Source organism: Sceloporus occidentalis, unplaced genomic scaffold (genome assembly GCF_023333645.1).
Source record: "Sceloporus occidentalis isolate IW3139 unplaced genomic scaffold, rSceOcc1.0.p SCAF_2, whole genome shotgun sequence".
In the NCBI taxonomy this organism is placed as follows: domain Eukaryota; kingdom Metazoa; phylum Chordata; class Lepidosauria; order Squamata; family Phrynosomatidae; genus Sceloporus; species Sceloporus occidentalis.
In genome coordinates, this window is record NW_028316982.1 from 53,359,062 (window position 1) to 53,384,279 (window position 25,218).

Genomic DNA, 25,218 nt, shown 5'->3' on the forward strand with positions numbered 1-25,218 from the left:
TATGTGTGGATATTTCCATAAAAAGATGTAATTTAGACAGGGATTGAAAAATCATCTAGATAAACCTTTCTTCTTTAATTTTGCTTTGCAGTCATCAAAGGACGTTTGTTCTGGAAGTGATGGGCAGACATTGTGGGTAAGAAAAGATTTCTGTTGTTAAATTGAAAGAGGCTTGGGATGGGATTTCCAGTTTTTCAGTTATAGGGTTAAATCTAGAGATGTATGTAGTATGGACTGACCTCCACCCCATCCCCCATCATGGTGAGTGTTCTGAATTACCCCATTCTTCCATTTGATTCAAGTTCATTCTCTTCTTCCTCTCTAGATATCTTGCATTAGTTTCAGCTTTGGCTTCTGGTGCTGACTGGCTTTTCATCCCTGAGTCACCTCCTGAGGATGGTTGGGAGGATTTTATGTGTGAGAGGCTTGGTGAGGTGAGTGGTTGTGGTGGTGGTAGTATCTGATACTTAACAGTATAACTAGCAAAAACTCTTAGCAAAATTAGGGCTAGTTAAGTTTTATTCACTTTTGCAATGAAATGTTTAGCTAGTAGCTCTGTCATAGCTCATGAGCTGTATTTCTTTCAGAGTGTATCTATTAAGGCACCAACTCAGCCTTAGATATATCTCTGGTGCAAATGTGTTGTTCTTAAAAACATTGGTTACAAACTGCTGAAAGATGGGATATAAATTAATTTAATAAAATAAACTGTTAATAAATTATTTTATATACAGTTGGTCCTCCATATCCGCAGATTCAACCATCCACAGCTTGAAAATATATATATTTTTAAAATTCTCAAAAACAAACCTTGATTTTGTAATTTTATTATAAGGGACACCATTTTGCTACACCATTGTATATAATAGGACTTGAGCATCCATGGATTTTGGTACCCAGTGGATACCAAGGGCCCACTGTATCTTTTGCTTTGCCTACTTCTGTGTAACAAAACATAGCTGGCAAAACCCTGACCAGGAGGAAGTAGGACAAGGGAGGATCTCCCACCATTGAAGATTACAGTTGTAAAGTATGTAGGATCACCTGGCTATGTTCAAGCATACTTTTCTTCACCTATTTTGGCATGCAGGAAGTACAAGCTCCTTAGTAAACAGATGAAAATCCTGGGTGTCAAACCATGATGTTAATGTTAGGATTATCTCAATATCCCAGAGAGTGAAGCCTCTTGCTTTTGTTTAAATAAATAAATAAATAAATAAATAAATAAAACTTTTATTTTTATCCCGCTTTTCTGTAACTAGACAATCAAAGTGGCTCACAACATATTAAAATATCCACATTTACAACATTATATCCCAAATTCCCCCCCTTAAAACAGGATTAAACATGTTACGATTAAAATATCTATTAAAAACACAATTAAAAAACACAATAAAAATATAACAAGGACAGAGCGTTGGGCTAATACATGATGTAGGGGCTGTCACTCTGTGGTTTGATTTGTCAGTCATTGTCTTCTGTATTTTAATTTGAACAGACACGAAGCAGAGGCTCCCGACTGAATATTATCATCATTGCTGAAGGTGCCATTGACAGGAATGGGAAACCCATCACTTCTAACTATGTGAAAGATGTGAGTGACCAATTTTAATGAATTAAAACCAGAACAGTCAAAAATATTAATCAGTTCAGAAATCTGCAGGCTTTTTGAGATTCTGGAAATACATCCAGTAAAAGATTCCCTGGGTACTTGCCTTATATCTATTTTTTATCTGGATTTACCAAATGTCTTCAGGCTTCAGATCAACTCAGAAAAGCTTTATTAGGATACTTTTGGCTCTATTGCAGTTACAGGCCTAGATCCAATTGCTCTTCACAGATAGAATAGGATAGAAACATTTAATACATTTGCACGTGAATACGATTGATTTAATCAATCTAATGTAGCTGGGACAAGCATTTGGGTTTAGGCAAGAGTAAATACCTCTGATCTATAGCCCCTCTCTCAGTTTGCTATGGGAAAAGGAATTTGATGGACAGAAGAGTGTATTAATATAAAAACTCTGTCCTTTCTATTTCTTTCCCTTACCAGCTGGTTGTGAAGCGCCTTGGATTTGACACCCGTGTGACTGTGCTTGGCCATGTGCAGCGTGGTGGGACCCCCTCAGCATTTGATCGTGTCTTGGTAAATATGACTTCTTTTTTGTTTAGCTAATTTTTCTACTCCCAATCTCTGGCATTTCCCCACCCCTATCTTAGAGAAATTGCTGACTTTGAGCAATAGATCCTACTGTATATAATAGAGACAGACTTAGACTGTATCATGCCTCACTAAGCAGTCATATCAAATTACACTTTTAGGCCTGTTACAGACTGCCAAAATAAAGCTGCTTCGGGTCTCTTTGGAGGTATGCTATTTAAATGATGCATGGATCCTAAGAGTCCGGAGTTCGCACCAAAGCCACACTCCATTCCTAAGTACCGGAGTGCAGCTTTTGGTGCAGCTTCCGGATTCTTAGGATGCATGCATCATGTAAATAGCATACCTCCAAAGAGACCCGAAGCAGCTTTATTTTGGCAGTCTGTAACAGGCCCTTGATCATTTTTACTAGGAAATAGTGAGAAAGGGAGAAAAAAATATATGACCGATTGGCTATGCAGGAGAAAGAAAATTGATGGGAGACAGTGGAGTCAATAGTCTTAATGAATTCTAATCAATGTTCTTCAGGGTGGTGCTTTCCATGTATGTGACTATAAGCCTTACAGTCCCAGCAAATGGTTGTGGTTCCCTTGAGTTTTCCCCACATTCTTTGTGGTGTGTGCTCCCTCTCAAGGGAAAACATAGGCCAAAAGAGTTTGAGTATTGCTTGTGATCCTGTGTCCATTGCTGTTATGTTTTCGTTTTCAAAAATGGCTCAGAAGATATGGTGATATTGCTTTTAAAGATAATATTTTGACAGTTTGTCAGCCTTGTGTTCCAAGAGCTTATCTTGCAGGCTTATTCAGTGCTTCAGGATGGGAGGGGTTCTTTTCCAGTTTTTGGTGCAGTCTGGCAGTGGCTGCCTTGGCACTTTTGGACTGATCTTGCCTGTGTCGTAGAGGAAGCACTGTTTCCAATGTAGAGACTGCTCCACCCTGGCACTATCAAGAATGGGAATTCACAGTTAAAAGGTTAATTTGAAAGAGGAATGGTTGGATAAACAGTGTTACTAAACTTCATAGTCAGCTAATCGTTCCTCCCATATTTTTAAAGGCTTGTTTTTTGAACATATTAAACAATATCTGTGTATCTGGCAGTGAAAATAGTATATTAATGAGAGAGGAAATTGTTTGGAAAAATAGCTGATGTGAGCAGGTGTCGGATAGTAATGTAGAACAAACATTAGTAAAGAGAGAGCAGCTGTGTGCTTAATCTGTTGCAGTCTTCCTAATGTGTGAATTCACAGAAGGGAAGGTATTTGCCTGCAGAATTACTTTGACATCTGTCTGTTCCCTCCATCCCAATTGATACTCCTGTTATTGCAACTCTTTGTCCCGGCTACATCTTCATTGTAGACTTTTCTCCATTAGAACTTGTTTACAAAGTCTTGCTTCTTGGTGTGTGCTCCTTGCAACATTGGAAGTAATTCTGTAGTAGAGAGTAGTTTCTACTTTTATAGACCATGCTTCAACTAAAATAGTGGAATACAGATCACAGATTCCCATTAGTGTTATGATCTACCCAGCTTTCTGTCTTCATAGTATGTTTGATGGGTGAGGAATGACTTCCAGTGCTTAGTGAGACAAGACTTCTCAACCTCCAAATAGGATGCTTACAAGAAATATGATATGTGTTTCCTAGAGCAGCAAAATGGGCATGGAAGCTGTGATGGCTTTACTGGAAGCAACACCAGACACTCCAGCCTGTGTGGTGAGCCTCTCTGGGAACCAGTCTGTGCGCCTACCCCTAATGGAATGTGTGCAAGTGGTGAGTACTGCATAAGACTCATAGAAATCAAATATGTACATGACAGGGAGCTGTAGCTTTATTTTTATCCAGGTTTTAAGGCCTCTGTTTTATATATGAGTAGGGAGACTGCCAGTTCTCACATTATGATATAGAAAATATAAAATATATTTTAAAATACCTAAAAAATGAGTATAACCTACCATAGTTGGTGAATCATGATGTACTCCTCATTCAACAACTGTGAAGGAGCAGCTGCATAGTGGTATTCCTTTTTCTTTTCTGTCACTGGAATTCCAAGTGAATTACATGGGTTCCTGAGGCCAGCTTTGACTGGCTTGCCAGCTGCAGACTTTCCTGGACAGGAATAAACTACTCACAGTAGTTCATGTGCTGTTAACTCTGCAGTGTTTTATATATGAGGCTGAAGGTTACTTGGAAGCTCCATCTAGTGCAGTATGCAGCAACTAGTTTGGTGATGGGAAGATTGTATGTCATTGATTTTAAAGGACTTGCTCTAGTGTCCATTGTACTTCTGGTCTGAATTCAAGGTGCTCTTAATGATATATAAATTTTAAACTGCCTGCCGCCTAGACAGTTGGGTTAAATCCTTGAGGGCGTGCCACCAGAAGGAACACTATAGTGTGTGAAAATGTGGAAGAAGGTCTTCTCTGCTTTGATGCCCTAGCTGTAGAAATTCCTCTTATTGGAAGCCTAATTGGTGCCAACACTAGCTTCTTTCCTGTGCCAAGTTAAAACATGGTTCTTTATTAACACCTTGGAGGGGAAGGGTCTTTGCTTGAATCTGTACAGGTACATAATTTTAAAATTGTTTTAATTTGCTAAGTTATTCAATATGATTTTAGACTGTTCAATTTGTTTTTTACTTTTTTACTTTTTAAACTTTCATTCCTCTTTCAAATCTTGTGACATAGGACTGTGTATAAGTACTTCAATAAATATAATAAAATTATATATTGCTTACCATGCCTGGGGGGAAAACACTGTTAAGTGCTTTGCAGTACACAAATGTAAGAAACCAAAACAGATATTACAATATAGACATCTTCACTAGTTAAACAATGCAAAGTTAGATAAGAAGATACGCCTCCCAAATTAACTATGTGAAAACCATACAGACCTGTTTCATTTGCATATTTTTTCTGTCATACAGTATGTGTTAGTGAGAAGAGTTTTAGATTTTTCAGCCTAGAACAGCCAAACCTAGTCCTTTCCAGAAGAAGCAGTGAACCATGTATTGTGGATCCTGATGTGTGTGACAGAGACTGGCTGTGTCAATGGCATTCCACTGCAGGACAGAGGGTGCCTCTGTGAAAATACAGCAAGAGCCATACTGGATCAGATCAAATAACTATCTCAGAGTCAACAACATACAGTTTTCATCTATCTCAGGGTTCCAACATACAGTATTGGACTGCCACTTCCATTGTCCTTCACCATTGACATTTGTAGCTACAGCTGGTGGGAGTGGATGTTCAGCAAATTGAAGGGACACAGGTTGCTTACTCCAGTCTTTCTAATCCAGTGTTCTTTTTCTTTGCTTAACTTTAGCTGAGAAGAAGAGTTTCTACAGTTTCTTTCCCCCTCCTACTTTACAATTGATGATGTTTTTCTCTTTTTCTTTTTGAAGTAATAATATGGCACAGCTGCCTTTGGGCTCAGTTTGGGGGTTTCTGAATTGGATTAGACAAAATTAATACAGTTATATGCTTCATTGCATTAGATTGCCGCTATGGTTCCTGTCACTGTTGTTCTTTGTCTTTATAGACCAAAGATGTCCAGAAAGCAATGGATGAGAAAAGATTTGATGAAGCAATTCAGCTCAGAGGGAGGTGAGATATCTCTTTGGAATCTGACAGGAAATTGAATTTTCATCATCTGTTTATGTCATAAGTTCCTCCACATGAAAGAAGAAGCCAGTTAGTTGAAAACCCAAATTTGCAGCAGACCCTAGATGTCAGTTAAAGAATCAATGAATTTTGGACTCTTAATATTTTAGAATTGCAGAAGCCCTTTTCTCTGTCCTCAGTAATATTCTGACATACAAGTATTCCATATTTCTTCTATGTCCTTCATGCACAATCAGATAACATCTCTTGATGTCACTAGATCTGTGCTGTGCTGGGCCTGTTTGTTGTGCTCTAAAGTGATGGTACATTTAAGAGACAGTGCTCCACTCTGTAACTATATACTATTCTACTAAATGAGAAGAAATTATATAAGAACCTATACCAAAATAGTGTATTGTGGAGTGGTGTCCTTGAAGATTCCAGACAAGTTATTCTTCTTACTCACCTCTACTCCCTCTTATAGCTGTCAGTATAAGAGATGTAAAGAATACTCACAAATTCTCTTGCCCTTGTTTTTTTTTCTTCTTCAAAAAAAGACTAACCACTGTGATTATTTATTTATTTTTGCATTTCAGGACTGTTTGTATAAAACCCACCAACTTTTGTGCAAGCTTTTTTGCCATTTTTTTTCAAAAAGAGATTCCTGAAATGTGAAAAATAATAAACAAAAATGTGAAGATTCATGGTAATTTTGCTAAACAGAGAGAAGACTTTTGAAAGTCTCTATTCTTCTATGTAAAATGGAAACAAGCATAAATTTCCATTTCTAGTAAGTGTGGATTTTGTGGCCACTTGGGCATGTTAGTCCTGGTTGTATTGTTTTGGGAAGTTTTTTCCTTTAGTATTTTTCCCCTGAAGATTTCTTGAGTTTCATTCAAACCTGCCGATATGTTTCTCTAGTGCATGAGGTAGTAATAATTTAGCTCCATAAGGAGCAGTGCCTCAAAACTTGAACACTGCAGGTCGATGGTATGATTTCATTTTTATTCTGGTCATGTCATTTGTTGAAGCAAATTCTTCATGTTTTAAGGAATAAATTACAAGTGCAAAGCTATTTCCTGTGACAAGTGAGGTTACTTTGTAGTAATAGTTATATCAGACTAAGGATGATATATCAGCCAAACTATTTTAAACATGGGTGTAACTTTTTAAGGAAATGACTGATAATCAGTGAAATAAGTCATAATTACTTTTGTACACCTTATGTAATCTCATTGCCAAGGAGAATGAGTCTCATTTTTGAGAATGCAGATATTTTTGTTCTTTTATATGTCAGATAACGACTAAGAGTTGTCTTTAGATGCAGAGCTGAGAATTCACTCACTTGAACTGAAATAAATGGAAATCTTCCACTGATGGCTTTCAGGCAAAAGTGAAATAAATAGATTCTACACAGACATATACCTATTTGCACAATTCATTTCATTTAGTATATATATAAAGGTAAAGGTTTCCCCTTTGACAAGGTTGTCAAGTCGTGTCTAATTGTAGGAAACAGTGCTTATCTCTCTTAGTAAACCAAAGGAGCCAGTGTTATCAAAGAAGACTCTATAGTCACATGGCCAGCATGACTGCATGGAATGCTGTTACCTTCCCACCAAAGTGGTACCTATTTATCTACTTGCACTTTTACATGTTTTTGAACTGCTAGGTTGGCAGAAGCTGGGACTAGTGAAGGGAGCTCACTCCGTCCTGCAGCGCTTGGGTCTTGAACTGCCAGCCTGGCGATCGTTAGAGTCAGCATCTTAACTGCTGAGCCACCATGTCCCACATTTAGTATATATACCTTGATAGAAAAGTCCATGTCTTCATATTTCATGGTGTCATGTTTCACTTATCTGAAGTGTTCTTGAGGCTAAACATTTGTTGTTTTGTTGTTATCTGCCATCAAGTTGACTTTGGCTTACAACAACCCTATGAATGTGAGGTCGCCAAGTCACCCTATTATCAACAGCCATGCTCAGGTCTTCCAGACTCAGGAACATGACTTCCTTAATTGAGTCTATACATTTGTAATGTGTTCATCCTCGTTTCCTACTGCCTTCCGACCTTGCCAAGCATTATTATCTTTTCTAGTGAATCATGTTTTCTCATATGTCCAATGTATAACAGTCTTGGTTTAGTCATCTTGGCTTCTAGGGAGAGTTCAGGTTTGTTTTGTTTCTAGAACCCATATATTTGTCTTTTTAGCAGTCCATGGTATCTGCAGAACTCTTTTCCAGCAACACATTTCAGATGCATTGATTTTCTTTACTATCCAGCTTTCACAGTCATATATCGAAATTGGAAATACATTGTCATGGGCCCAGAAGGAGCGGCTGGAGGTAGCTCTGGCTGTGATTGGCCTGGGACCATGTGACAGCACGACCCACTCCTGGTGGCCAGCACCACCAGGAGTTGGATTTAATCCATTCATTTTTGATCCAGCCCAAAGGATCGGATCACAGTGCCAGAGTGGCTTCCAGCCACTTTGGGGGCACGCATATTTGAAGCTGCCTTATTTGGCCTGTGCGTTTCGAGTCATGGACAGTCGTGGCTGTAGTATTCAGTAATATATCTTTATACTTGAGGATCTTGTTTTGTTCCTTTATAACTGCCCTTCCAAGTACTAGTCATTTTCTGATTTCTTGATTGCAGTCTCCCTTTTGATTAATGACTGAGGCAAGGTAATGAAAATCTTTCACCATTTCAGTGTCTTCATCGCCCTTTAAGATTAGGTACATCATCTGTGAACAGTATTTTTGTTTTCTTCAATAGTTCACTGTAGACTTGTATTTGCACTTTCTTCCTTGACTTGCTTCAATGTTCGTTTCAAGTTTTTGCTAATTTTTTGCTGGTAATATCTCATTTCTTAAATTGTTGATGTTCTTTCAATTTTCACTCCTCCTTCCTCCAAGTCTAATTCTGTTTTATGTATGATAGGTTCAGCGTACAGGTTAAACAGATATGGTGATAAAATGCAGCCTTCCTGAGCACCTTGACAATTGAAAACCATTCTGCTTCTCCGTATTCTGTCTTGATGGTAGCCTCTTGTCTACAGTACAGATTACACATCAGGACCATTAAATGTTGTGGCAGACTCATTTCTTTAAGAGCAAACTATAGTTTTTTATGATCTACACAATCAAAAATCTATAAAGCACAGGCCGATTTTCTTCTGAAGTTCTTTGATGCATTCCATTATCCCACATATGTTTGCAGTATGTTCCTTTGTGCCTCTTCCTTTCCTGAACCCAATTTGGACATCTGGAATTTTTTGCTCTGTATACGGAGTTGAAAAGTAGCAAAGAGAAAAAGACAAGAGATTTTAGCAATGTCAGTGAGATGCTTAAGATGGAAGGTAACTGAGGCAATTGTTTTTACAGGAGCTTTGAAAACAACTGGAACATTTATAAGCTACTTGCACACCAGAAACCAGCACATGAAAAGGTGAGGAGTGAGATAGGATTTGAGTGCCTGTTTTGAAAGTGCTTTGTTAGGGGCTTTAAAAGCTTAGTGTTTTGGAGTCTAACTCCCAGAATCCCCCAGCCAGTGGAAAAAGTAACTTCTTCAGGCTCTGCTTCTGATGTGAAAAAGAATCTTTCTTAAACCAAGTGTGAATAAATCCATTTTAGAAAGCATACAAAGCAAAGCGGGGATGATTAAAGTTTTGTGAGAATGCCAGATGTAGGTGCATGTGCAAAGCTGAAAAGAGAACTGCTCAGAGCAATGGCAGTTGGCCTAGACGATATGTTGATTATATTCTCATTATAGAATTTAAAAGTGAATAAATTGCACTTAACAGTATATGTTTACAAACAATAAAAACAGCAGGCGAATGCTATAGTTTCATTTTCACCTGGAATCACCTGTTTATAGTAGACTCCATACTGTGTTCTCAATAGAGGCCTGTCATTCTGGCTGAGAAAGGAGGACTCTCTCATGAACATCTGAATTTCCCATTTGTGGACACTTACATTTTCAGAGCATTTGTTTACATACCCAGTTTCTCTGAATACAGTTTGGATGTGTCTGAACAGAACAGGAAAAAACTGCCATCAGTACTAGAAATGTGTATTGACCTGTTTCCAAGGGATAGATGAAGACATCCAAAAGCAACACACCAGTTCCTGCAGGAAATTGCATTAGTCTTATTGTGTACTCCACCCAAAGGTATGGAGAACATTATAATCTTTTCTCATCACCCTCGATTTTTTGCCATCCATTGAACATACCATATGGATTCTACTATAATCAGGGGATTCCAAGTGAGAAGAAAACCTGTACATTCACCAGCTGTTTTTAATATTTGTGCTGAAACATGAAATGTTAAGTGTAATTTATTCAGGAGCTTTAAAACTCCATTATGAGAATATAGTCAACATATTGTCTGAGAGGTATAAGGAATATAATCAATGTATTGTTTGAAAGGTATAAGGAGTCAGAGAACCATGTGGAAGGAGGACATGGATAAAATAAAAATAATAAAATATTTTTATCCTGCTTTTTGCCAAGCAATCAAAGTGGCGTACTGGATGTAGCATGTTCTTGGTTTGTTTGTTTTTAAAGGAATTCATTGCTTTTTAAAACTTATTCCTTCCCATTTCTGGTAGGTATTATAAGAATATTTCAGCTACTTAAATTGGGGAAGCTGTGAAAGTATTTTATCATCTCCTAAAGCCAAGATTTGGGCAGAGACCTGCTGAGCTATAACTGGAATGTAACAAGGGCCTGTCCTTGATCATTTGGTTTAGATGGCTTTGTAGGAAAGGGAGGCTACTCTGAGGTGACCTTTACTGCTAGACTCTTCAAGATATTTATCTGAAGTATTTCAAGGAAAGATACCCAGATTGATTCTAGACTGCTCCTCAAACATCCATTTCTGCTTAACTTCTTAAGGCAGGAGCAGAGAACTTTTGGCCCTCCAGATGTTTTGAACATCAACATCCAGATTCTGGAAGATTTCTGGAAGATTTTAAGCTCCCAAAAAGGGAGAGCCAAAAGTTTCCCAGCTGTTTCTTCAGGACAGCTTCCTCATTTCTGAGAATACTTCAGTGGCTTCTTCAGGCTTTCTGTGGACTGTTGACATCTCCTTTCCTCCTCCGGGACAGAGCAATTTCAGCATTGCAATTCTCAATGTGGGAGCCCCTGCAGCAGGCATGAATGCAGCAGTCCGGTCAGCTGTGAGGATTGGGATTTGCCAAGGACACACAATGTATGCAGTGAATGATGGTTTTGAAGGCTTGAGCAAAGGGCAGGTAAGTGTATCTGATTAAAAGGGAAGCAGCCTTTCCTCCTGTTGAACCATTAGCCATGTTTCCTTTTTTTTTTTTTTTTGCCACTAGAATATCCACAAACCAATATTCATTTGGCAGGTAACCCTGTTAAATGTGTTGAATTGTAAAATATGCTCCCCAAACAAGTTTACTTAGGGCCTCTGTTACTGATATTTTTGGTGTCAGGTGAACATCTTTTTATTGTCTTAGGCCACCGGTACAGACCACCCAAAAAGGGTGGTCTGCTGGCGTCTATAGCTTTGCTCTGCGAGGAATCCACAGCCTCCAGACCCTGGGTTCTTTCTGCAGCGTGATTATGATGCCGCAGTGAACCAGTGGCACACTCACAACATCATAAGGGTGCTGCAACGTGTGGACGCTAGGCGTTCTGCACGTAACAATGGCAGTGCCCATCTGTATAGGGCGCTGCCATTGTTATGCCTTCGTCATGTGCTAGGGTTGAGGCATGTGTGGGCGGAACGCCCTCAGCCAACCCCTAGCATGTGACAAGGGCGCCCAATAGTCCCGTCTGTATCGGGCTTTAGAGCCCATACAGACAGGCCAAATTAAAGCTGCTTCAGGTCACTTCGGAGGTATGCTGTTTAAATGATGCACGCATCCTATGAGTCCGAAAGCCCCACCAAAGCTACGTTCTAGTCCTTAGGACTGGAGCGTGGCTTTGGCGTGGCTTCTGGACTCTTATGATGCATGCATCATTTAAACATCATACTTCCAAAGTGACCCGAAGCAGCTTTATTTTGGCCTGTCTGTACAGGGCCTCAGAAATTTAAAGAGTTACGTAAGTGTTTTTACTTCTCTGACCTCTTCTGAGTTTTTTTTCCTAGTTTTTAGTGTGGTTTTGTTATAATGCAGGTTTTAAACCATGCTGCTGATTTTACTTTGTGCTACTGGTGCTGTAAAATACCTTGTAGTGTTTTATTTTGTTTTTGTATCTTAGATGTTTAATTGGAGATATAAAATCTTGGGAACTGTCCAGAGAACTTTGGTTATGGGGCAGTCTAGAAGTTGAATTAATAACAACTTTTTAAAAATGGAACTCTATGTATTGTGCTCACGGTAAACTATTACCATTTTCAAGTGAAGCTTTGAATTTTTGTTAGAATGCTGTAGTAGAAGGAATTGATATTAAGAGGCTGTCAGGAGACAAAATACCAATGTTATCGTCACTAATAAAAGGACACTGGCTTCAACTCTAGTTCCAGGGCGTGACAGAATATGTTAATTATGTGTAATTCAACAAATCAGAAGGGAGCTAACTACATTTTCTCTCCCATAGATTCGAGAGGTGGGGTGGCATGATGTTGCAGGATGGCTGGGCCGTGGAGGATCCATGCTGGGGACCAAGCGGTAAGTGCTGTCAAATCCTGGAAGATAATCTCTAAAGAGGAAGAAACTTTGCTATTACAGACAAAGGTAGCTCAGAGAAATTCAGGCTCATATTTTCCTGTAACTGTAAAATGTGTGGAACATGCTATCTGCCCTTGTCCTAAAATAGAATATTCTGACCCTCCCTTTTTCCCTCAAAACAGACAATAATGGATTGCTTCGTTGAATTATTTTTGCAGTTAAGAAATTGTTTATCTTCCTTTTGCTTTTCTGTTGTGGAAATGATTGTTTATATTCTGCTTTCTGTATAATCTCTTCAAAAATAGTTTTCCCACTTCTGTCTTCCATTGGCATTTAGTTAATTATAGTATTGTCAAAATCCGTCTCAGTACATAACTGGTCTTATCATGACAAACTCCATTTTATGACTGCCTTCTATTGAGATGTTTCTCTCCTTTTTACATTCTAGAATCAGTTTCCCCATTGTTTCCTTGATTCAAAGCCTATCATTGCCAAACCTCTGTCTTAATTTCTCAGCTGTTACAAATGGAAATATGATTTCAGTACATGTGAAAAATTTTGTGGATGCATGTTGCCATCATTATCGTTAGTTCGTGTCCTGTGGAGATTTTGTTTCTCTTTCACTGGAAGTATTGCTTTGTGCCCTGTATCCTTTGGTGATATATAGTAAAGTTCTTGCCATTCCACTTCTCTGTCAGTTCTTCATTATCATGATTGGAAGGGATAGCTGTATTATCATATTATGAGCATTCTTTTGTATTTCCTGCCTATCCTCGATTCTGACATTTGACTTGTGGAATGTCAGGGATGCCATAGTTTAATACCACCTTGCTCTTGCATGAGAATGTGATGATAATACTCCAGACATAATATAAGTTCCAAGCACCGCATCAGCCTGGCTTGTGCCATGAGATAATAATACTGAAGGAGTGTCACAATGTGTGACACAATGGCATCAGTATTGGTTGGTTTTGGAATCTGATAGATTCTGTATGTATAGAGATATTCGCCTTTATTTTTTATTTATTCGTACAATTTATATTTCACTTGATATAGGGATAAACAGTTTACATTCAAATACATCCATCACATAAAACACTGTTGACACTGTGTACATAGTTTCCAAAAGAAGCCAATTTTGACAGCTAGATCATGAATACAAATCTGAAGTATGGCTCAATCAGATTTGTCTCCTTGCAATAATCTGAGCTGTGCTCTGATTGCTCCCTAGCAGATCAGTTTCAGTAACATTCTGCCTCACTTCAGAGAATACATGACTGGGTTAGTCACAGGTTGCACCTGCATGGCAGAAATGCTGCAACAATTTTGCCTATTTCGTTTTTTCTCTTTCCCATATATACACTGCTTCACTTGTGCTTGAAGTGACCATCAACTGCCTTAACTGGGTGGATTATTTTCTTCCAAAGGTGGCTGCTTCTTTGCTTTGCTCTAGAGCAGATGACTGGCCACACTTTTGGGATGTTTATCTGAGCATATGAATCTTTTCCAAGATCTTTGGAGAATGCCTGAACTATACTCTCCAATTATTAACTTGGACAAAATAAGAACAAGTGGGTTATTTAACACATTTCCTCTTTTTGTTAGTCACTGAGCTATTTATTATGGGAGAAGCAATATAAAGTCCACATTGTGTCTGCGTAATTTTGCCATCCTGTATGAGTCTATCAGTTTCTCTGCTCACTTGCCAAAGAACATATTACTTGAAAGGCTGGTTATTAGTGCACCTTATCTTTGTTTTGTATTATTATTTGAAAAGTACAACGGCAACAAATTAATTTGAAACATTTCAAAGGATCTCTCTACTTGTTTCACATAATTGATGTTTCTTCTTTACCCTTCACTGTACTAAGGCAATCATACTGTAAAGCAGATTCCATAAAATTAGGGTCATAAATGCCACACACTATGACATAACTTTTTAAAAAGCTTCTTTTGTTCTTGTTTTGCCAGAACTCTTCCAAAGACGTGCATGGAAAAGATTGTTGAAAATGTTCGGAAATTTAACATCCAGGCACTGATGGTTATTGGAGGATTTGAGGTATGGAGAAACTCATTGGGTCCTTGAATAAGGACAACCTTTCCCTTTTGTGTAAAAGACTTAAACCAGTCATCTTTACCCTTAAGTTAGTACTTCAATGTGCAGACAAAATGCAAGGCTACAATTAGACTGGGCGAGCAGCATCAGTTGGTCCAGTGAATTTTTGCCCTTTGGGCCTTCTAGAGCTGCATGGACAGCTTTAAAAAAGAAATATCAAAGAACAAAATCAGAAATAAAAATAGATTTTTAAAAAATGTGAAACAGTGAAGAACCTGCAACCTGTGTTAAAGGTGAATTGTCACACCAGAGTGCTTCCAGGAGGGACAATTCACATTTCCTTGCTGGAATAGGAGAAGGTCTGGGTTATTGGGATCACAAAAAACAAATCAAAAGCCTTTATCACAGTCAACAGAGAATTAGGCAAAAATAAAACTGTTGGGGTGAACACCTGAATTAAACCCATGCCACTGGGAAAATAGTTGTATTGAATTTGCTGTAGCTCTGAGAAGAATACATGTATAATGTTGCAGTTTCTGTCCCCAGCATCTCTAGTTAGGGGTGGAGATGCTTCTATCTGAAACCCCCCTGAAAGGCTGTTAGTGGTCCATTTTGCATAACACTGATCTAGATGGACCTGTAATCTTTACTAGTTATAAGGCAGCTACCTCTGTTCAAGCATGCATTTTTTTCAATAATCCTTCTGTTTTTTAACTATTTAGTAGAGATATAAAGAATACTAACAATTTTTTTCATCCTTCACTAAAATGGGTGTCTCAATATAGATTCAAAGAACATCCTCCATTGAAAAATGGTCAACCATCACAAGAGGTTTTGCATTTGCAAAGTTTTTTGCACCTTTTCAAAAGTGGCACAAAGATATGCCAAACAAAATTATATGTACTAAATAATGTGTTTTGTGCAACTCTCCCACATTTTTTACACAAATAATTTTCAATTTTGCAAAAAAGTCCTGAAATGAAAAATGCACAAAAATGTTCATAATTTGCCAGGTGAAGGAAAAACATTTGAAATTATTCATTGCTGCATGAGACTGAAATAAATGATGATTTACTTCTTTATAATTTAGTAAATTACTCAGAGCGGTGGTTCATGGACCAGTGCTAGTGCACAGCAAATGTCCAGCAAAGAAAGAAACATTTGTATCCAATGGGGCCAAATATGGTGCTGACACATTAAGAGAAAAAAGATTGCCAATCCCCTGTATTAGATAGCCTGAGTAATATTGCACTGAATTACTGTGTGTCAGATACCTCTGAAGTGATAAATATCTAGCCATTGAGACTCAGGTTTATTCAAGACAAACATCTCTCATCAGGTTCAGAGGTTAAATCAAAACTCTTTGTTGTGGTGCTAGAAAGTGCTAGATTTTTGTACTATTAGCAATTTGGGATTTGGGCTTAATTATGTGTTTTATGTTTCCAACTGTTGTTAGATCTTTTTGTGTTTTTGCAGGCTTATGAGGGAGTGCTACAGTTGGTGGAAGCACGTGGACAGTATGATGAACTTTGTATCATCATGTGTGTGATACCAGCTACCATCAGTAATAATGTTCCTGGCACTGATTTCAGTCTGGGATCTGATACAGCTGTCAATGCTGCCATGGAGGTGAGCTAGGGGTGTTGATAGTATTATGGGGGGCAGGACATGTTTGGATACCAGTTATATAACATTTCTTGCATCAATATATTTTTCTTGCATCCACTAAGAATCTAAGTAAGAAAGAGCTAAAGAAAGTGTGGGGAGAAAGAATATAAGTAATATAGTATATTAACTACCCTCCTCTCCTGAGAAGAGAGGTGCTCCAGCTGTTTTGATCATTGTGGTTGCATCATTCAGCACTTTTTCTAGTTCCTTTTTGAGTGAACAAATTACACAAAATATAGAAATGATATGGCATATAAAAATCCCAAATATCTCTGCATCATAGATTGATATAAAGGCATTATGATATTTATTTTCAGACTTATTCCTAGTAATCTTTAATATGGAATTCTTCCTTTTTCATTGTCTTTATACACTGAGTTGAACCTTTCTTTCTGGATGGTTACTGTCAGTTGAAATCCTTTCCACATATGTCAGGAGTCAAGGATTTCAGCCCCAGTACTGTAAATCCCTGCTTGCCTGCAGCTCTCCACTGCCTTTCAATATCTGGGCAACTAAAGTTTTATTTTCCTTCTTTTGCCATATAGAGCTGTGACCGCATCAAGCAATCTGCTTCTGGCACAAAACGGCGTGTGTTCATTGTGGAAACAATGGGGGGCTATTGTGGCTACTTGTCAACTGTGACTGGCATTGCAGTGGGAGCGGATGCTGCCTATGTCTATGAAGAGCCTTTCACTATTCATGACCTAAAGGTGTGATGGTGTTGAAATGTTATGTATACAATGGTCTTTCTATAGTGTTAATTTTTGTAATGGAGCAAAGAAGATAGGCTCTCTTCATGTTAAATGTGTTGTGGTCAGGATACACTCTAGAAGGGAGGGAGAGAGAATTCTGCAACTATATGGCTATGGGAAGTGAATTGGCAGAGACAGAAGACTTAGGGCTTTCTGTAGTAGTAACCTCTTCTATAACAATTCCGGTGACATTAAAAATAAGGCAGAAAAAATGGCATCTTCTTTGTAATTCTTCCCTGCAATAGCAGCTGTTAGCCTCCAAGTTCAGGGCCAATGGAAATGTAGTAAAAATGATGGCAAGGTAAACAAACAGCCTTCCTTGAATCCCCTGCTCAGCCATGGAAACCCATTGGGTGACCTTGGGCAAGTCACACTCTCTCAACCTCAGAGAATGGCAAACCCCCTCTGAAGAAACTTGTCAAGGAAACCCTATGATAGGTTCATCTTTAGGGTAATCATAAATAAAAAATAACTTGAAGGTACACAACAACAATAAGACTACTACTATATATGTTTGATAGGGATCACAGTCCAATGGAGCAAATGAAATTCTTGGTCCTGTTCTTCAGTCTCCCTCCTGTATTTTGTTATCTAACCATCAAAAGTAGCCTTTGCTGGATACTCCCCTCCATTTCAGTATACTGGGGTAAACCAAATTCAAGAAGGTAAGGTGGAAAATGCCAGAAGGTAGAATAAATACCCCCTATGAGTAAACTACAAGTAGACTTGCACTGTACGGTGCCTCATATTTCAATAATACTTAAATCAGTGACACCAGTGACCATTGATCTCAGTCACAGGCAAATGTCTGGATAAGAACAAGCTAGGATGGTAAGCATTTCTCTCACTTAGATATTTATGTCCTTTCAGTACTTACTCTGAATGTATTAGAATCATTACGATATGGGCCTGTTTACTTTGGGATTTGTTCCCTTGATATCAGCATAACTAGTGTGTATATGAACATGTGATGGACTGATAGTTGTAGATTCTGGATTATAAGAATGAAGGTGATTGGGATTTTTTGAGTGCTAAAAATTGCTCTCTTCCTGACTAAGGGCTTCTTGTCAGTTGTTTGTTACACTGATAAGTGTTGATTCTAATGCCAATTATACTGACATCAAGGGAACAAATGCCAAAGTAAATAGACCTATAAGGATGTAAGCAAAACAATTGTATTTTATCTCATTTTCTCTCCAGTTCAAATATTTCCTTCTCTTTTTGTCTAAAAATCTCATGCTTTCTCTTTAATCAGCAAAAGTGAATCTAATAAAAGCTGTTGTTCTTTGTGTCTTTCCAGGCAAATGTTGAACATTTGACTGACAAAATGAAAACAGACATTCAGAGAGGTCTGGTATTGCGGTGAGTTGTAGAAAGACCTCTGAAATGACATTGTTGAGGAAAAGGATGTAAATTTTTATAAGCTTAAACTCCATAGCTTTGCATGTTAGTTTGACCCTACAGTAGCAGTTGTTTGTACAGTGGATGAGATGTTTGTGATAAATGATTAGACCAGTAAGAGATTTTGGCCCAGTCTTAGCAATGATACTGTAATGATGATGAAGACCATCATCATTATTATTCAAGTGTCCAAGAAATGAGGGGAAAAACATATTGTACTCAGTAGAATTAAGGGGACAGATCTAGATCTATGGGCAAATGGGGGCTGATAGTACCATCAAATGCTGGAACACAGGATTGGCATGGCCCTGTGTACTCTGCTGATCCATTGCTTGATCTGATGTTAAAATGAACACAGCAATTGCATTGCTGAATTCAGCACAAATGAAGGGGTTGCACCTTATTATTTATTTATTTCCAGGATTTATATCCCGCCTTTCTCCCACAGTGGGATTCAAGATGGGTCACAAAATATAAAAGAGATTGATGATGTGTAAATGTGATGAGATTGGACTTGGCTTTCTGCCATGTGGAGGTCTAATGGACTCCTCCATAGTTCAGCCAAAAAGAAAAAAAGGAGGAGGAGATCTCTCAAGAGCAAGGCTAGCACAGTGGATGCTGTTGTTTTGCCAGTGTTCAGCAGCTGGTTTTGTCACAGCTCATTTAGTTGTTGGAGTCCACTATGTAAATATTTGCCAGCTGCTCCTCAGACCCAGTTCCTCATGTGGGCCAGTGAAGGCAAAAGATTGCTTGCATTCCATTTTGTTCACTTACTGAAGTTTTGTTTTACATTTACAAGCAATATATTTCATTTTTTGTACTTTACTGTGAAGGCTATGGACAGATTCCAAATATCTGCATATATGAACGGTTTAAAAAATAATGGATAGCCAATTAGAAATTCAGCATAATGCAACAATAAAAATACTAAAATAACAATACCTTCATTTCCCTTCAAAAGGTTAATAATTATTGTCTTTGTTTTTCTGATGGATGCTCCACAGAGTTGGAGCTCCAACCAAGAAAGCCCTGCCCTTTCCTTTTTCTGAAAAGCAATGGAGCCACCAGACTAAGGCCCAAACCAGGTGGCCTGGAAGGAGCGATCTTCAGCCTTCCTGGCTGTAATCGCTCTGGGTCTGTGGTGACTAGATGGACTGCTTCTTTTTACCAATGGCTTTGTGCTGCCTTAGGCGACCTCGGAGCAGGTTTCAGCCGCTTCAGGGGCATGCATTGTCTAAACACCATGCCACCAAAACAGCCAGAAGCCGCTCTATTTAGCCCATCTGTTTCGGCTTAAGCCATTAAAGGCTTACATTTCAAAATCAGCACCTTGAATAGGAGCCAGAATACTGATACCTTGTCTTTTATGGAACAGATGTGTGTCTAAGAAGGATTTTTGCCCTTCCTTGTGCTCTCTCCTTAGCAATGAGAAGTGCCACGAGCACTATACCACTGAGTTCCTCTACAACTTATACTCCTCAGAGGGGAAAGGCATATTTGATTGCAGGATCAACGTTCTAGGCCATCTCCAGCAGGTAGGTCAACCTGGATAGTGAGTCAGCAAGAGTCCACATGAGCAATGAGGAGGGGCACATCATTTGAAGATAGACCAGATTTACAGTTTGTGGTGGAGGAAGAGAATAACAGCAGATGTTGCCTGGGAGGTACTTACTGCCTGAAAGTATGTCCTTAAAATAGTCAGCAATCTACTCCACCTTAGAGGTTTGGTGTACATTAACAGGGTCAAATTTTCCATTCTGTAACTGACTTTTGGGGGGGTGAGCATTTATTACACAGTCACAGATCATTAAAGTATATTCATCATATGAAATCTAATAAAACCGTTAAAGACTATAAAACAAACAGAACACAGACAATTGAGCAGTTAATTAAGATCTTAAAACACATAAACATAATGAAGAGTGGAAACCCCCGAATATTGCTTATAGGTATGAATAATAATTTTATCAGTAGCTTTGTATCAGAGAAAAAAACCTTTGCAATATTTCTTACATGTTTATTCCATCTGTTAATAAGTATAGTAAGTATACATCAGAAGATGGTGAACTGTCTGGAAACCATGTCCTATGAGGAAAGACTCAGGGAGCTGGGGATGTTTTAGTCTGGAGAAAATAAGGTTAAGAGGTGATATGATAGCCCTGTTTAAATATTTGAAGGGATGTCATATTGAGGAGGGAGCAAGCTTGTTTTCTGCTGCTCCAGAGAACAGGGCCCGGAACAATGGATGCAAGCAACAGGAAAAGAGATTCCACTTTAACATTCGGAGGAACTTCCTGACAGTAAGGTCTGTTTGACAGTTGAACACACTCCCTCGGAATGTGGTGGAGTCTCCTTCCTTGGAAGTCTTTAAACAGAGGCTGGATGGCCATCTGTCGGGTATGCTTTGATTGAGATTTCCTGCATGGCAGAATGGGGTTGGATGGCCCTTGTGGTCTCTTCCAACTCTACGATTCTATGGTCTTCCAAGGACTTTATTTGAGTTGTAATATGTTTTACTTGCTCGTTCCTGTAAAAATTATGAAAAAAGTACATAGGGTAGGGCGTCTTCTTACCCATAGCAATGAGTGAAGCTTTCATAAGGATTATACATATTTAAGAATAGTCAGAGTTTCAGGTTTTCACTCCTACTAGTGTTAAATGATAGTCCTAGGCAATGTGAGGAACAGATGGTATGAGCAGTGGGAAAGTATTTTGAGGAGCTTTGATCTGGCATTTAAGAATAAACTTTGCATTAGCAAAGTCCTGGGTAGAAAGAAATTTATCAGATAAACATATGGGCCGTTCATCAGATGCCCCCAACCCTAGTACATACAGAGTACGTACAAAATGGTGGCACCCATTCTACATGGGCATCGCCATTACGTCAAGGCCGTGCTGCCTCCAAACAGAGTGGTGTGGACGTGACGGCCTAGTGCTGCAGAAAGGTGCCAGAAGGAGCTCCGAAATGGAGCTTTTTCCTTCATTTGTGTCGCTGGCACAGCCTTTACACGAGCGGCCCCTTTCTCTTTTCCCCGCCGCTGTCGGGGTTTCCTTGGGGCTTGAAGCCCCAAGGACACCCCTTTCCAGGCCGTGGGGAAGCAGCCTTTTGCTGCTTCCCCGTGGCCTGGAAAAGCAGCGGATCAGGGCCTCAGGGCTGCCACTGTGGCAGCTGAGGCCCCAATCCGTCAGGGAAAGGGGCGGGTACAGGCCGCCCCAAAGGGGCAGTCTGTAAACCGCCACTATCTATAAAAAAAGGGAATAAGAATGAGCCTTCGAGTTACCAACCTAATAGTCTATTTTCAGTAGTGGAAAAACTCTATGCCCAGTGCCTCAACAACAAACTCGTTGCTTGAACTGAGGATGAAAATATCCGTAGAGACATGCAGAGTGGCTTTAGAAAGAGCAGGTCAGTTCTTGCCTATTGTCTAGTCTTAAGCCACCTGTATGAGAATTTTGTTTTGCATTTCACAATCTTCCAGCAGAGGTATGTGTAAAATATCTGTCAAGTAGGATACCCTAGCCATCTGTTCAGATCAGCATGGCTGTTCCCACAGCAGGAGGAACATGGGACACTCTTTGGGCTCTATTTTCAATTTTCGGTCTCTGCCTCTAGGGAGGTGCTCCAACTCCTTTTGACCGCAACTATGGCACCAAGCTGGGTGTGAAGGCTGTACTGTGGATGTCAGAGCAGCTGAAAGAAGCTTATCGCAAAGGTATGTTAAAAGTACTGCCTCCAGGACAGAAAGCCTTTGCTGCTGCTTTTTATAGTAAGGAGCAGAATGTCCAGAAGAACTTTGAGGGAATGGCATGAAGTTTTTATGGAACAGACTGCATCCTGTTGACTCTTTGCCTCTCAACTAGTTTTACAGACTGTATGTCCTTAGTTAGGCAGCTGAGGCTGGTGTGGTGGTAAGCTGAAGGGGAGAATCACTGCCCACTTGAAGGACAATGACCCTGAGTCTGCTCTCCCCGGAGCTTTCCTATTGCCATGAGAGATGGGTAAGTGGAAGCCTACCCAGTTTTTGAGCTGAGGTACAGCCAAGTCTTCATCCCAAGCAGAAGCCATCTATGCATTCAGCATGCTTGTTGCCTTGCATCCAGGTGGGATTCCAGCAGCTCTAGTATATGCCTCTCTTTTATGATATGTGATAGTTAATACATCTCTTCTTCCCTCTCATTTTCCTTGTTCCTCCTACTATAGCCATTTCTGATTCTACTCCTCTCTTCCTGAGACACCACTGACATGTTAAACAGAACTAATCTCTTCCCAAAGCATGTTTGCCTTTTGAATTATGGAAAATATTTATTCTGCCCTGTTTTGCAAAAGAAAGAATTAACCACGTTTATCAGAGTCTAGATGTGGTAATCTTGCAGAGAGCTGTTGAAATTTGGGATACGTTGCTGTACACAGAAAGATTACCCTAACCTAAAGTTAGGTTTTCTTGGTGTATTGTGTAGGACTGTTCTTGAGTCTAGTATAGGCTTTCCCAACCTGATGCCCTTCAGATGTGTGGGGCTACAAATCTCATAATGGCACATCCAGCATTTGGGAGTTGTGCTTTAACACATCTGGTGGCACAGTTGGATGAAAACTAGGTTAAGTAGTTTTGTTTGCCAGTATTTAGTGGAAAGCATGGGAAAGCCATTTTCTTTTAGTTTTCTCTGTCTGCTGACTTTCTTCTGTAGACTTCTCTGGCACCTCAAGTAAAAAGTTCTTCTCTTTTCACAGGCCGTGTATTTGCCAATTCTGCAGAATCCGCCTGTGTTATAGGCCTGAGGAGAAAGACTCTGTCCTTTAGTCCTGTGACTGAACTGAAGAAAGTCACAGACTTTGAGTAAGTAGTATTCCTTTCAATATTCAAGTTGTGGGATGTGAGATTCTGGCAATAGGAAGGACACTTCTCACAGTTTAAAACAGGTCCCTTAGGGACACGTGGTAAAGCAGCAGTTGTATTTACCAAGGTTCTATCAGATTCAGCTGCATTTTGCATTTCCTTTCTGAGGGAATGGGAACAATGCCCAGATATGCTGGAAAATTGGGAGCTAGGTGATGCTTCCAGGTGTCCTCTCACTTTACTGGCCAGCCTTGTTGCCTCCCTTTCTGTGTGCCAGTGTGGAAAATTTAAGCACATTTCTTTACAAGACTTCCCAGCACTTAAATAGTGAGCTATAGGGTGGGCTTTTTTCCTCTTCTCTAATTAATGCTTAGTTTTAAAAGAGAGATGTTAGAATTCAGATATTCCTGTAAGCTTTCCTCCAGGGATGGGCAACTACCAGGAGAGGCCTTTTAAACAACAAAACAAAACAGAAAAGAGGAGTAAAGTAAAAGACTCACTTCCTGTTTTAAAAAAAACCTCTCTGGGCTTAAAATGGCACAGTGTAAATTGGTAGAAAAATTATTTGGAAAATTGTGTGGCTGAGGACCACAAAGACAGACGTACGTCATCTGCATGTGGCATACAGACCACATTCTCTCTTCCCCTGCACCCCTCCAGGTCCCCAGATCATGGAAGCTGGGTACGAGAGAGCCATACTCTACACTTGCCCAGACATGTTTGTGCACTATTAGAGTACATATTCCAGGATTGAACCCTGCCTCTAATTTTGCTATACCACTGACAGTGCTATTCTCTTTCTCTCCTGACAGGCATAGGCTCCCCCAGGAACAATGGTGGCTAAACCTGCGTCTTATGCTGAAGATGTTGGCCCAGTACCAGATTAGTCTGACAGAATATGTGTCTGGGAAGATAGAGCATGTCACCCGGCGCACTCTTAGTATCGAGAAGGGATTCTAATTACACTCTTTCCCTTCTCTTCACCGCTAGCCACCTCTATGTAGTCCCCTCCCTCTCTGGCCTTCTCATGACTTTTTGAGTACAGTGCTGGTGCCATTATGAGCCTACAGGAATGTGGCTAGGGGGCATCCTGGCTGTTGTTGCAGAAACACTCCATACCCACATCAGGAGCTTATATTCCTCCTTGCTGAGATTTTTGTGTGTGGTAGAGGAAAGCAGGTGTAAGCTCACCCTCTGGAGCCTATTTGCGCAAGTAACAGAGGGTGAAATGCTGTTTTATGAAATCATACACCACCTTGTCAAGCAGAATCTCATTCTGTTTCACAGGCTAATCTTTTATTCTTGATACTAAAAGAATCATGTACTGATTGTCATGTGGACAATGGGATGTCTTTCAGTTCTTTCTGGCCAGGTGCCAAGGAGAATGCAAGATTCCAGAAAGGCATTTCCCTTCATTTGGAAGTTATAGAATATAGTACTCCCCAAACAGTGGCAATCTGTAAGAAATCTGATCTAGGGCCTGAGAATTTCTGTTGCTGTCATTACAATACACAGCAAAGATTCAGGCACATTATGTTTGCAAAATTTAGGCTTCACTGTCAATGGATCAGCAAGCAGTAGGAAAACAATGTGCTGTGACTTTACATGGAGAGCCTTCTTTTCCATGCTGTCTGCCTGATGTGTCTAATTCATTATACCTGGCTACAGTTGTCATAGTGGCACCAGCTCTGTGGCTATACTGTATTGTGCTCTTCCTGATGCACTTCTGTGAAACTGGTGTCTTGTATTGCCTGTACGTGTCTCTGGCACAGCTTTGTGTCCTCTAGAAATATTTAAAAAATCACTGAATTAAACCTGTGTGTTGCATTTTATGATGCTCCTGATTGGGAACCAGATTCTGACCTTATAGCACAATACATACTGTAGCCCTTCAGATATTTTGGCTTACAGTTCCTATTAGCCTCACTCAGTAGCTAATACCCCAGAGGACAGGATCAAAATTCAAAATGACCTGAACAGACTAGAAAGCTGGGCCAAAGCTAACAAAATGAATTTCAACACAGAGAAACACAAGGTACTGCACTTGGGGCAGAAAAATGAAATGAACAGATATAGGATGGGTGACACCTGGCTGAATGAGACTA

At 39.6% G+C, this 25,218-nt stretch overlaps 1 protein-coding gene across 2 annotated transcripts in view; it reads left to right on the forward strand.

Moving 5' to 3' along the window:
- The window catches only part of LOC149318309 (ATP-dependent 6-phosphofructokinase, liver type), a 48,398-nt gene extending 23,471 nt beyond the window's left edge, over positions 1-24,927 (forward strand). For both annotated transcript variants that reach the window (XM_089509392.1, XM_089509393.1), the window contains 17 exons: positions 92-136; positions 326-434; positions 1,499-1,594; positions 2,054-2,146; positions 3,803-3,928; positions 5,696-5,760; positions 9,144-9,207; positions 10,869-11,015; positions 12,331-12,401; positions 14,373-14,460; positions 15,934-16,086; positions 16,671-16,835; positions 18,178-18,239; positions 19,702-19,813; positions 21,892-21,991; positions 23,008-23,113; positions 23,926-24,927. In XM_089509392.1, the coding sequence (XP_089365518.1) occupies positions 92-136; positions 326-434; positions 1,499-1,594; positions 2,054-2,146; positions 3,803-3,928; positions 5,696-5,760; positions 9,144-9,207; positions 10,869-11,015; positions 12,331-12,401; positions 14,373-14,460; positions 15,934-16,086; positions 16,671-16,835; positions 18,178-18,239; positions 19,702-19,813; positions 21,892-21,991; positions 23,008-23,113; positions 23,926-24,073 (1,750 nt within the window). In that variant the 3' untranslated portion in view covers positions 24,074-24,927. The remainder of the gene's footprint in view (positions 1-91; positions 137-325; positions 435-1,498; positions 1,595-2,053; positions 2,147-3,802; positions 3,929-5,695; positions 5,761-9,143; positions 9,208-10,868; positions 11,016-12,330; positions 12,402-14,372; positions 14,461-15,933; positions 16,087-16,670; positions 16,836-18,177; positions 18,240-19,701; positions 19,814-21,891; positions 21,992-23,007; positions 23,114-23,925) is intronic.
- Positions 24,928-25,218: the final 291 nt, after the last annotated feature.